This window comes from Podarcis melisellensis, assembly GCF_964234715.1.
Source record: "Podarcis melisellensis genome assembly, chromosome: 13".
NCBI lineage: Eukaryota > Metazoa > Chordata > Lepidosauria > Squamata > Lacertidae > Podarcis > Podarcis melisellensis.
In genome coordinates, this window is record NC_138545.1 from 5,865,118 (window position 1) to 5,878,242 (window position 13,125).

At 45.5% G+C, this 13,125-nt stretch overlaps 2 protein-coding genes and 1 pseudogene across 3 annotated transcripts; 1 reads left to right on the forward strand and 2 right to left on the reverse strand.

Moving 5' to 3' along the window:
* Positions 1 to 3,624: 3,624 nt before the first annotated feature.
* On the reverse strand, positions 3,625 to 5,388 carry LOC309355641 (histone H1.5-like). The gene has a single exon (XM_081886605.1). It carries the CDS (start codon positions 5,349 to 5,351, stop codon positions 4,749 to 4,751), a length of 603 nt encoding a protein of 200 aa, XP_081742731.1. The 5' UTR covers positions 5,352 to 5,388; the 3' UTR covers positions 3,625 to 4,748.
* Positions 5,389 to 9,218: 3,830 nt separating this feature from the next.
* LOC309353928 (histone H3.2) lies at positions 9,219 to 10,011 on the forward strand. Its single transcript, XM_081883542.1, has one exon. The coding sequence runs from the start codon at positions 9,482 to 9,484 to the stop codon at positions 9,890 to 9,892; it is 411 nt and encodes a 136-aa protein (XP_081739668.1). The 5' UTR covers positions 9,219 to 9,481; the 3' UTR covers positions 9,893 to 10,011.
* Positions 10,012 to 11,291: 1,280 nt separating this feature from the next.
* On the reverse strand, positions 11,292 to 12,121 carry LOC309354594 (histone H2B 7 pseudogene; annotated as a pseudogene). Its single transcript has one exon. The product of its transcript is annotated as a histone H2B 7 pseudogene (transcript).
* Positions 12,122 to 13,125: the final 1,004 nt, after the last annotated feature.

Below are 13,125 nucleotides of genomic sequence, written 5' to 3' on the forward strand. Positions count from 1 at the left end.
TCATCAAAACTCTTCCTCCTGCTTCATTAAGTTTGGGTGTGGCTCTGCAAGGGAAGCTTGCTAATTGTCCCACTCACAACACTGTCAAAATATTTATATAACTCTCTTGATGTTCTTGTTCTGCAATGTATTCTCTTTGAGACTTATTTTTTCACAACAGAGACAGCAACCTTTTCTTGTCATTGCTGGATTCTATCAGAGGGGTTTTTTTTGGGGGGGGGGGGTTTCAGTAAAATGTTACCACCTGAGACTGGTGTATTATTCACTCTGCTTAGGGTTGCTGTGGACTCTATACCGAGAGCCTAGATTTCACAAGATATCCCATTTTACTTCTTCTGTCTAAACCACAGAGCCTAGGGCTTGCCGATCGGAAAGTCGGCGGTTCGAATCCCCGCGACGGGGTGAGCTCCCGTTGCTCGGTCCCTGCTCCTGCCCACCTAGCAGTTCGGAAGCACGTCAAAGTGCAAGTAGATAAATACCGTATTTTTCACTTTATAAGATGCATCAGACCATAAGACGCACCTAGTTTTTGGAGGAGGAAAACAAGGAAAAAAATATTCTGAATCCCAGAAGCCAGAACAGCAAGAGGGATCTGGCTTCTGGGATAGTCTCTTGCTGTTCTGGCTTCTGGGATAGCCGCGCGCAGCCTTCCCCTCCTCGGGGAAAAGCCCCCAAGAGGGGGCTCCACGCGGCTCTTTAAAGGGAGGACTGAGCAGAGCCTCCTGCCTGCATTTGCTCCATAAGACTCACACACATTTCCCCTTACTTTTTAGGAGGGGAAAAGTGCGTCTTATAGAGCGAAAAATACGGTAGGTACTGCTCTGGTGGGAAGGTAAACGGCATTTCCATGCGCTGTTCTGGTTTCGCCAGAAGCGGCTTAGTCCTGCTGGCCACATGACCCAGAAGCTGTACGCCGGCTCCCTCGGCCAATAAAGCAAGATGAGTGCTGCAACCCATAGAGTCGTTCGCAACTGGACCTGACGGTCAGGGGTCCCTTTACCTTTACCCCTCACTACCAAAGGTTGGATTGACTCCGTTACAGGTTGTCGGAGGCCTTGAGTCAGGTTGCAAATTTCCTGACAAAACTAGTACCATGTCTCTCTTATTCCTTATAAATACTTGCCTATGTAGCTGCTATCTTCACTGTGCCAGAAAGAAAAGAATGTGCCACCCAGAAATTGATGGCACCTTCTTACTATGTCCCCCAAAGGAAGCTTTTTAGGAGTCTGAAATAACAGTTGGTGCTTGACCCAAACAAGAGGGATACAATGGCCTTTACTTGCCTGTAAACTTTGCAGAAGCAGCTGGCAATCCGCAGTTTGACTACTGGACAGGATAAGAGTAATTGGTCTGATCGCAAAAAGCAAATCTACTTTGTGTCCACTTTGAGGGTTTTGTTTTGTTTTCAATCCAACAGTGTATAAATTTTACGAACCAAGCAAATAAAGCCGGGGAAGTCTATGCAAGTATGTTTGGGGGGAAGACTCTGCAAATGAGGAGAATGATTTCTCTGTCCCATTCACCCCCACCCCCACCCATTTGAATATTAAGTTGAAAGCATGCAGGCTTCCAGAGCAGACCGTTTTCCAGAGCAGCTGACATTGGTATCAAAATAAAACACAGGACAGAAACGAAAGAAACCGTATCAAAATGCAACGCCACATTTCAAAGTGATTTGAGAATTAGTTTCAAAGTGTCATCAAATTCAAATGGGGCACAGAATCAACGCCTTTTTGCCAGCCAATTACATTGCAAATATCCTACTTGTTTTGAACCCGCTTTCACAGTGCTGTGAAGACTTTATGCTCCAACAATTTCATGGGTATAGCCAGGATTTTAGGTGGGGGGCAGACTTTGTGTTAGGGGGGCAGGCCTAACAGCTTGCAAGGAATTTAATTGATTTTTATTGATTGTGGGCAGCTGCCCCCACCCTGCCCACGCCCATGAACAACTCCCTAGACTAAAATTCCTATTGTAACTAAGCCATAGTATGGGCAATTGTATGTTCCTTCCGTTTAGCTTCCTTTGAGTCTATTTTTAGATTGCAAGCCTCTGTGGTCTGGTTCCTGCCAAACCTGTTTTTTGTGTCCATATACACAGATGGCAGCATACATGGGAATGGGTGCCGATGAAAGGCCAGCCTGAAAAGTCAAGAATATTTCTAATTTTTGCTGTTCCATGATACTAGTCCCTTTTGCCTGCTTCACACTTCCAGTGAAATGGCTGGTGCAACAGTTTCCAGTACTGTATTTCTTTTTAAAAAAGACAATGCTTCAAGACTCAAATAGTATCTGATGATACCCTTTCTTCTATATTCCTGCTTCATAATGTAAACATAGAAAGAAGGGGTGGCGTTTGGCACCTGTTATTATCTCAGTGTGCAATTAAATGGGAACAAAGTCACGGGAGAGGAGACGGCTGGTATGCTTGGTTCCATGGTGTAATGGTTAGCACTCTGGACTTTGAATCCAGCGATCCGAGTTCAAATCTCGGTGGAACCTCATTTTGTTTGTGAATGGGGGTTCTCCCATCCCTTAACACCCCCCTCGATTTTCAAATTGCGGGTTATCCACAAACCCTGGGGAGAATTTAGAGGGTTGCGTCTCCAGTGGAGAGAGTTGGTCGCAGCCTGTCTCGTTCACTCTCAAGAGTAATTTAAAAGCAGAAAGTGTGTGCATGGATTTCTAGTGGAGTTTAAAGAAGTCTTAAATATTAGTGGTGTTGTCTCCAAAGTAGGGAAAGCTTTAATTCAAAAACGATACCTTTAGTCTGAGTTCCTTAAACTTAAGCAGTAAAAACTTTAGAGGGGGGGAAATAAAAGGGCGGGGTAATCAGCTGGAAGGCGTTATGCAATCTTAAAGAAAGCAGCCCATTTAAACATGTGCAGAGTGCCTTCCGGACGGGCGGGGTGATTTCCTTCCCTCTCGTGCGCCTAAGATAGGAGATCGCAGCTCACTCAACACAGCGCAGACGGAAGAAAAAGTTGCAAGAATATGAAATCTCAAAAGGAGGCATCGCCCAAGTGGCGGAGAACAGGCTGCCTTTTGATTGCTGGGGCCCGAGATTCATTTTCGGAAAGCAGGACGGCTAAGCTGCAAAATGAAACCATGCCAACAATAGGCTAACACGTCCAAAGTTTTCAAAATGCCGCTCACACCTTGTACAGCTTCTACATATATAGTGACGGGGAAAAGACCCAAACGGATGCATTGGTGGTTCAGTGGTAGAATTCTCGCCTGCCACGCGGGAGGCCCGGGTTCGATTCCCGGCCAATGCAACATATGTTTTAATCTACTTTTAAGATTTCTTCAAATGTTTCTTCAGTTAATTATATTATCGCACAATAACGTTTCCTCTATTTTCAGCAATAGCAAAAGGCAAACTTTTATAACCATTTGAATAAAGCAGTATCAAGAACTGCTGAGATTGCACATTACATCAAGGCACCTATTATCACTGGCCGAAATAGCTCAGTTGGGAGAGCGTTAGACTGAAGATCTAAAGGTCCCTGGTTCGATCCCGGGTTTCGGCATCGGTAGTTTACGTTTTCGTTCTTCGGCCTTTAAGTAATAAGAGTCAGTAAATGCAGCCCTTAACGGCAAGTGAACATACAGACAGACTACGTTTTGTGTGGACACTTTTTATTTCATTTTTTTAAAGAGCTATGCCACTTCAAGAAAAGACAAGAGGACATGAAGCTAAAAAGAAATGAAGTCTTGCCATGCCATTACAAGTAGTATTTAAGTTATTTACTGAGCACTTGCTGAAAGAAGACGGAAGAGCACTTTTCATTTGCAAATAAAGAGAAAAGAAATGGGTTGGGGGACGACAAGGGAAAAGGAAGAGACCAGCTTTTTTTTAACGAAATAGCAATTCATTGCACGTCTGAATACCCATTTTTGAACAAGCATCTGTGGACCAGCACTGTGAAAGAGAGTTAAGTATCAGGAGCAAATGAACCAGTGTTAAGACAGTGGATACGAAGTCTTCCAAGTCACCCCCGTTTCCCCTTAAACCTAATGAATATGATATAGGTAAAGCTGAGAGGTGAATATGAGACCAGGTGAACCTGGCCAGGAGAATAGCCCGATCACGAGCTGCAGCCGCGACGAGGTGGCCGAGTGGTTAAGGCGATGGACTGCTAATCCATTGTGCTCTGCACGCGTGGGTTCGAATCCCATCCTCGTCGGTGCATGTTGGCAGTTAGGGTGTCTTTTTTTAAAAAAATAGCAGTACGCAGCGTAAGCATCAAACCTGCAGTGCAAACCGATCATGAATCAGAAATATACTATGTGGCAGGTATCACCAAAGCAGTGTTGTCATTTTCTAAATGCGCTGTTGATCCCTCGCACCGCACCTGCCGTTTTCTCCCAAAACTATTCTTCCATTAAATTGCAATTAGCAATTATATCAAGTAGACAGTACGGTAAGAAAAAAACCAAACCGCATCCCCTTTGTTGTGAGCAGCAATGTAAATAAGGAAGCAAATATAAATAACTGGCAGCGGGATCCGAACCCAACTCCCCCTTAAAGACGAGTCTTAAAGCAGCGTTTTACGACCGCTCGCTCACACTGCCACAATTCGTTTAATGCATCTCATTTAGAAATACGTAACCATAAGAGCAATCAATTTCGACAACTTGGGAGAGAAGCCGATCAGGGCAGTGATTTCAGTCTTCCGCAGAAATTGTGGGTGGCTCTTAAAAGAGCCGTTTGTGTTAAATGACGCCCCCCAGTAAAATGTTAATTCACTTTTTCTTAGGGGCGAGTTTGGGTTTGGATGCCTTCGGCTTGGCTTTAGCCTTCGGCTTCAGAGCTTTGGCGGGGCTCTTCGTGGTCTTCTTGGGCTTGGTGACTTTGGACTTCTTGGGGCTCTTGGCTGCCTTCTTGGCACCTCCTGCCCCCGCTTTCTTGGCCACTTTCTTGACGCTTTTCTTGGCCCCAGCCCCTCCTACAGCCTTCTTCACCTTGGCCGCGGCAGGCTTCTTACTCTTCGCCGCTACCGCCGGCTTCTTGGGCGCCTTGTCCTTGCTGTCCGCCTGCTTCTTGTTGAGCTTGAAGGAGCCCGAGGCGCCCGTGCCCTTGGTCTGCAGCAGGATCCCCCGGGTCACCAGGCTCTTCAGGCCCAGCTTGATGCGGCTGTTGTTCCGCTCCACATCGTAGCCGGCGGCCGCCAGCGACTTCTTCAGCGCGGCCAGGGAGACGCCGCCGCGCTCCTTGGACGCCGTCACCGCCTGGGTCAGCAGCTCCGTCACGCTGGGGCTCGAGGCCTTGCGGGGCTTCGGGGCCGCCTTCTTCGCGGTACCTTTGGGGGCCGCAGCAACAGCGGCGACAGGAGCAACTTCAGCCATTATCGCAGTGAACCTCCTTCTTCCTCCACTCCGAAATCTGAGCGCGAGCAGCGGCTCGGAGCTCTCTATTTATAGGGGACGAGCCGCGCTCTGATTGGTGCGTTTCGGGAAGGGCGCGTGCACGCCAATACCTGGCTGGGGGCCTTTGCCGCGTTGTGCTTCTTTATCCGCTTATAATGTCAATTAATCGAAATTAGCTGCGCGGATAATTTCGGTTCCGGGAGGGATCGATGGGGAGGATGTGTGCGATTTTAAGGATCTGGTTTTCGCGTTCGGGGGATGCAAGGCAAGCCTGGAAAACAGAGGGGAGCTCAGCCCATGACTAGTTTTTGAGCCTTCAAATATGTAAACATTAGCTTTTAAGTCAAAATAGCAAATGTTTCTTTGGACGGACACTTGTGGAAAGTATTTAATAGGATACTTTGGAGGGTTTCCTTTTCAGTAACCAAGAAAGGAACGTGTTTCGGCGGATTATTTCAAGACAATTGCTTATTTAATTGAGCCAAGTAGCACATCCGGCTTGTCTTATGAGGTGCTATTTTCTGGAGTTCAGTGAAAGGAAAGTGGTATTGTATAGTTGTTTTTGAACCAAGCTTCCAAGGTATTCCGCGGAAATTTATTGAAGGTCTAAACCACTGCTGCACAGAAACTGATCGGCTTTCCCCTGAAATAATTGTTAAGAAGGTTTATCCGCTGTGTCGCCTGAGGATAGATATATCACCGATATAAAGGGAGTCTGCAACAACAATAACAACAACAGATGCAGACTTTGTGCCTTAGGGAACTGACAGTTTCTCCCACTCCACTCCAAACTGAAGTTCACAAAGAATAGATCCTTGTGGATGTCCCACAGCAGAAGGGTCTGGGTCCCTTTGGTTATTGCAAGTGTCTGGAGGTGTCTGGAGGCGGTTGGAGGATGGATGGCGGCTAATAGACTGAGGTTGAATCCTGACAAGACAGAAGTGCTATTTTGGGGGGACAGGAGGTGGGTGGGTGTGGGGGATTCTCTGGTCCTGAATGGGGTAACTGTGCCCCCGAAGGACCAGATGCGCAGCCTGGGAGTCATTTTGGACTCACCGCTGTCCATGGAGGCGCAGGTCAATTCTGTGTCCAGGGCGGCTGTCTACCAGCTCCACCTGGTACGCAGGATGAGACCCTCCCTGCCTGCAGACTGTCTCGCCAGAGTGGTGCATGCTCTAGTTATCTCCTGCTTGGACTACTGCAATGGACTACTGCAATGTGCTCTACGTGGGGCTACCTTTAAAGGTGACCTAGAAACTACAATTAATCCAGAATGCGGCAGCCAGACTGGTGACTGGGAGCGGCTGCCAAGACCACGTAAAACCGGTCCTGAAAGACCTACATTGGCCCCCAGTATGTTTCCAAGCTCAATTCAAAGTGTTGGTGCTGACCTTGAAAGCCCTAAACAGCTCAGTTTACCTGAAGGAGCGTCTCCACCCCCATCATTCAGCCCAGACACTGAGGTCCAGTTCCGAGGGTCTTCTGGCGGTTCCCTCACTGCAAGAAGCAAAGTTACAGGGAACCAGGCAGAGGGCCTTCTCGGTGGTGGCGCCCACCTTGTGGAACCCCCTCCCACCAGATGTCAAGGAAACAAGCAACTATCTGAGTTTCTGAAGGCAGCTGTGTTTAGGGAATTTTTTTATGTTTAATAGATTTTTGTATTTTAATATTCTGTTGGAAGCTGCCCAGAGTGGCTGGGGAAACCCAGCCAGATGGGCAGAGTATAAATAATAAATTATTGTTGTTATTATTATTACTATTATTAAGACTTCAGTGTCGGTAAGGAGTCATCTAACTATATTGTAACACCCAGAGATTTTATCCTTTTATCGCTGGCTATGGTGGCAATGTAGTCTCTGGGATCCATTGGCTGACATCTATGACTGGTGAGAGTGCTACATCAGACCCGGGAAGACTTGCAGTTAAATGGTCTACTCGTGATAAAATGACCTAAAAGTCACTCATTAGGTGATCTGAAGCCAGTCACTCCTTCTCAGTCTTGCCAACTTCACAAGCTTGTTGTGAGGTTGAAAATCAGGTGAAGATAAATTGTTCCTGCTTCTCTGAAAAAGGTGAAATGTATAAAACTGAAATTGATACAACACTGCTTCTGGACCCCTTGAACTGAATATACAAAATGTTTGATAGATATTTAAAGAAATTAATAGAAACAGATAATGGCACACGGCAGTGGCTACAACAATTCATTTTTTAAAATAGAATATTTATTAAGATTTTTAGTAATAATACAATAAAAGTAAAAAGAAAAAATATCAAAAATACAAAAATAAAAATAATTAAAAACACACAGATTTTTACATTGCTTATTTTCCTTTAGCTTGTTGCCCGGACCTCCTCATACCTCCCTTTTTTGTATTCCAATTCAGATTGTTAGTTCAGCAAATCCTTACCATTAAATTTTTACCTGTTTCAAAGCCTTTTTTTCATCTCTTAAAGCATTACAGCTGGAAACCACTTAATTTCTATCCAACATCATTCTAACATTCATTAATTTTACAATATTTCTGTAGGTAGTCTTTAAATTTCTTCCAATCTTCTTCCGCCTGCAGCGGCTACAGCAATTCAATGGAATGTCATAGTAACAGACAATATCGTGGAAACAGCACACAAAAAAATCCATCAACCCAGTGGCATACAGTTGCACAATGGCACAATATCTTTTCTCCTTCATCAGTGAAAACTCTTAAGAAAGTCTTCTGAAAATGAATCACTTCAAAAAATCAAGGAAAGGTCAGAAATCACTTTCTAAGCTGTTTAACAGTGCAAACCTGTGCGTGTTTATCCGAAAGGAAGCCTCATTATATGCAATGGGCCTTCGTCCCAGGTAAATGTGAGAAGCATTGCATTAAAAAAGAAAACCAGCGCTGGGATGGTTTACAAAATTAGTCACACCTGCTTTTTGGGAGGTCTCAGCCCTTAAGCAGACTCGAATACTATTAGGATAACATGAAATCAGGAAAACCGCAGATCAGCGAAGTCCTCGTTAGTATAGTGGTAAGTATCCCCGCCTGTCACGCGGGAGACCGGGGTTCGATTCCCCGACGGGGAGAAGCGCATATTTTGCCGGGGAGGCGCGGAAATGGTGATCGCAAAAACAATAGCTGTATATGTATTATTATTATTACTATTATTCTATATTATTAATGCCCGTTAACAGTTGAAAGTGTTAGATTAAGAATGCTATACTCCACTGATCAGCACTGAACACAATACTAATATTTAACATACGTTACAATCTCAGTCGTATGAAAGGGAACATAAAATCGCTTGCGGGTTCCAAAACTCAGACAGTAGCAGAAAAAAACAATCTTCCATGTGGTCAGTATTCTGTTAACAGGAAAATAGATACTGGCAGCGGTGGGATTCGAACCCACGCCCCCGAAGAGACTGGAGCCTTAATCCAGCGCCTTAGACCGCTCGGCCACGCTACCGTACGAAAGGAGTTCTTTTTCTCTCTCATTTTAGTTTGCAAGACTAAATTTCCTTTTGATCTTTTGTGTTCTGTCTACTCGTCTAATCAGCTGCAAGCATGTAAACTGGCACTTTCTGCAATTCTCTGTACAATTCCAGCAGAATTTAAGTCTCACGCTGTGCTACCATTTGCTCCGTTCTGATTGGTCAATAGCTACCTTCCATTTTTGTCCAATCGTGTCGCCGCGCGGGATATTTAAATAAAAGTATTTAGTTTTCCTTCACTCCCTGTTAATCCCTAAGAAATTGAAACTCAGATTGAGGGGAGCACAGCTCAGAAATGTATGTTCTTCATGAAATTAAGTCCACATATGTTGTGTCCTCGCCTTTCATTTTATTAAAAAAATCCTGGAAACAAGAAATATATTGTGAGCGAGGCAAACTAGGGAAGGTACAAAGAGAAAAGGATGGAGACGTTGCGGCTTCAAATCACGTCCAATCCCTGCAAAGCGCGGGAGATTCAAAGCCGGCAAGTGATTGGTCAATGCTGTTAGCCAATCCAAGCAGAGGAATTACAGTATAAATAGCCCGCCAGAAGCAGCTTTCGACAAATTGTTGGTGTCAGCCGTCAGGGAAGGTGTTTTTTTTCCCTGTTCTATTCGCCTTCTAGCTCTCTAATGGCTCGTACCAAGCAGACCGCTCGCAAGTCCACCGGCGGGAAGGCGCCTCGGAAGCAGCTGGCGACCAAAGCCGCCCGGAAGAGCGCGCCGGCCACCGGGGGCGTGAAGAAGCCTCACCGCTACCGCCCTGGGACTGTCGCCCTGCGAGAGATCCGTCGCTACCAGAAGTCGACCGAGCTGCTGATTCGCAAGCTGCCCTTTCAGCGTCTGGTGCGGGAGATCGCGCAGGATTTCAAGACTGACTTGCGCTTCCAAAGCTCTGCGGTGATGGCCCTTCAGGAGGCGAGCGAGGCTTACCTGGTGGGTCTTTTCGAAGATACCAACCTGTGCGCCATCCACGCCAAGCGGGTCACCATCATGCCCAAAGACATCCAGCTGGCTCGCCGCATCCGCGGAGAAAGGGCTTAAATCGGCATCTCGATCAAAGAACAAAAGGCTCTTTTAAGAGCCACTACATACTCTCAAAATTGCTGGAAATTGCTCTTGTTCTCCTTGCTTTCGGTGTTGCCTTCGGTAGGCTAAAATGCCCATCGTGTACATAAGCGAATTTGCATCCCAAAATGATACATTTTCTGCATATAACTTCTACAAATGTAAATAGTAAGCACTCTTAGGTCGGGGTGGTGGTAGATCCCTTTTACAGGATAGAATCATAGAGTTGGAAGAGACCACCAGGGCCATCGAGTCCAACCCCCTGCCAAGCAGGAAACACCATCAGAGCACTCCTGACATATGGTTGTCAAGCCTCTGCTTAAAGACCTCCAAAGAAGGAGACTCCACCACACTCCTTGGCAGCAAATTCCACTGTCGAACAGCTCTTACTGTCAGGAAGTTCTTCCTAATGTTTAGGTGGAATCTTCTTTCTTGTCGTTTGGATCCATTGCTCCGTGTCCGCTTCTCTGGAGCAGCAGAAAACAACCTTTCTCCCTCCTCTATATGACATCCTTTTATATATTTGAACATGGCTATCATATCACCCCTTAACCTCCTCTTCTCCAGGCTAAACATGCCCAGGTCCCTTAGCCGTTCCTCATAAGGCATCGTTTCCAGGCCTTTGACCATTTGGGTTGCCCTCCTCTGGACACGTTCCAGTTGGTCAGTGTCCTTCTTGAACTATGGTGCCCAGAACTGGACACAGTACTCCAGGTGAGGTCTGACCAGAGCAGAATACAGTGTCACTATTACTTCCCCTGATCTAGATGCTATACTCCTATTGATGCAGCCCAGAATTGCATTGGCTTTTTTAGCTGCCGCGTCACACTGTTGGCTCATGTCAAGTTTGTGGTCAACCAAGACTCCTAGATCCTAGATGTATATGTCCATGATAGTTTACAAAAATGCAAATATTTTGGCCACTTATCTAATACTTTAGGAGTCTTCAACCTGAGACGCTGCTTAAAATAACTACATTTGGCGTGTCCTGCCAGCTAAGTTATACCTACAGCAGACCCATATTTGATCTTCATATACTTTCAGTGCGTCTATGCATAGGACCAACAGGGTAGAAAACTTGGACTTCTATTATATACATGCTATGGGGAATTTTACAGCTATTTCTGTAAAGGAACAGTGCCTCCTTATATTGCTTCCCCTAACCTAGAAGTTTCTACTTGTATCAAAAGGGTCCTGCACATTTGATTCATGCTGCTAATATATATATATTACAGTTTTAACATCTAGCTTTGCTGATTCATGCTTGAGACAGCTGGTATACAGTTCACAATTTTGGATTTCGACAGCATACTGGAAAGAAGGCTGCGTGTTTGTGAAATACTGTAATATCAGCTACAACAAGTTAGGAAACTGCAATAGCTTGGTTTATTTCTGGATTTAATAGCAAGTTGAAGCATGTGTGGTGGTTATGCAATAAGCTAACCTTAAGCATGCTTGGGATAATTTTACAACACTGGAATCTGCTGCAAGCATCTAGCACTTTTTAAAGTGAAAAGCAAGCTCTTCTAAAGAAAAAGTGGAGGGCTCTTAAAAGAGCCTTTGGGTTTAAGTGGAGTGTTGGCTTTTAAAGTTTACTTGGAGCTGGTGTACTTGGTGACGGCCTTGGTGCCCTCGGACACGGCGTGTTTGGCCAGCTCCCCGGGCAGCAGCAGGCGCACGGCGGTCTGGATCTCCCGGGAAGTGATAGTGGATCGCTTGTTGTAATGGGCCAGGCGGGAAGCCTCGGCCGCGATGCGCTCGAAGATGTCGTTGACGAAGGAGTTCATGATGCTCATGGCCTTGGAGGAGATGCCCGTGTCCGGGTGGACCTGCTTGAGCACCTTGTAGACATAGATGGAGTAGCTCTCCTTCCTACTCTTCTTGCGCTTCTTGTCGCCCTTCTTCTGGGTCTTGGTGATGGCCTTCTTCGACCCCTTCTTAGGCACGGGAACCGACTTCGCAGGCTCAGGCATTTTCAAAATCAGCCGCTACTTCTGTAGGGCAGAGAGAAACAAACGCCTTTTATGCCAGCTTTATGCAAATGAAGGGCTTGAAGCGCTTGTTTTCTGATTGGCTGGTCAGGAGACTGTTTCAAATCCTGCGTTTCTATAGGCAGAAAATGCGTGTTTCCTATTGGTTTAAGAACTACGCTCCCTAGAGTTTGAATTACAAACTCGATATGGTATTGGTCGCTGACTGGGAAGCTTGCATTGTTATCCAATCAAAAAAGCGATTCGAAGCCACAGGCCAAATTGAGTAAAACGTTTCAGGGAAATCCTTTTAAAAAAGATAATACAATTATTAGATCAAAAAGGGTTAATTTTAGATTCAGACTATCTGTTCCCATGAAAGATCACACAAACCCCAAATTTCCTTTTGAGAAACGGAATATAGTACTGTAAATTCGCAATAAAATTGCTGAGCACTCACATGATTGCCAACTTCTTAGCCGAATTATTTTTGAAAGAAAGTCCTGTTGCTCTGTCTTTTTACTCTTTAGCATTCAAAACGGAGGCTTGCAAGTTCCTGAAGGATACCGTTTGATTGCTGCGCTGTTATTTTAATTTCCCCCGTAGTTTCTCTCCCAACCCCCAAGCCAGCGATAATCTGCTCCCCACGCCTTCTCGTCCGTTGTTTCTCAAGGTTCCGGAACCAAAGTGCCGACCAATTTTTCAAGCAAGGTTGCACTTCATAAAAAAAAATGCCACCTTCCTTCTTGATATGAAACTTTCCTAAACCAGATTGCACCTTGTTCTCATGATAACCGATTCCCTTAAATCTCCGCCCGCCGTTGAAAATCGGATTAAACGGCTTCGGGCAGTCACGCGCATTGCGTAGTTTTGGCAATTGCCCTATGAGGAAAACGGACTCATTATGCCCCTTTTTCACGAAGTACCGAAGGCATTAAGAAAGTGGGTATCGGGAGTGAGTATCTTCTGTAGGATCGGACGATATCTAATCAGGAAATCAATCGTATTTTTAAAAAATTAAAATGTAAAATTTCGGGTGCAAAACGTTTAATGGAGATGCCGGGGATCGAACCCGGGGCCTCATACATGCAAAGCATGCGCTCTACCACTGAGCTACATCCCCGCCCGCCATGAACGCTCTGGAAATATATATTGAAAAGGCAGAGTTATTGTGCAACCGAAGAAAGCCAAGCATTTAAAATGCCCATGGTAGTTCTAAGCTACATTAGGTACTTGTAA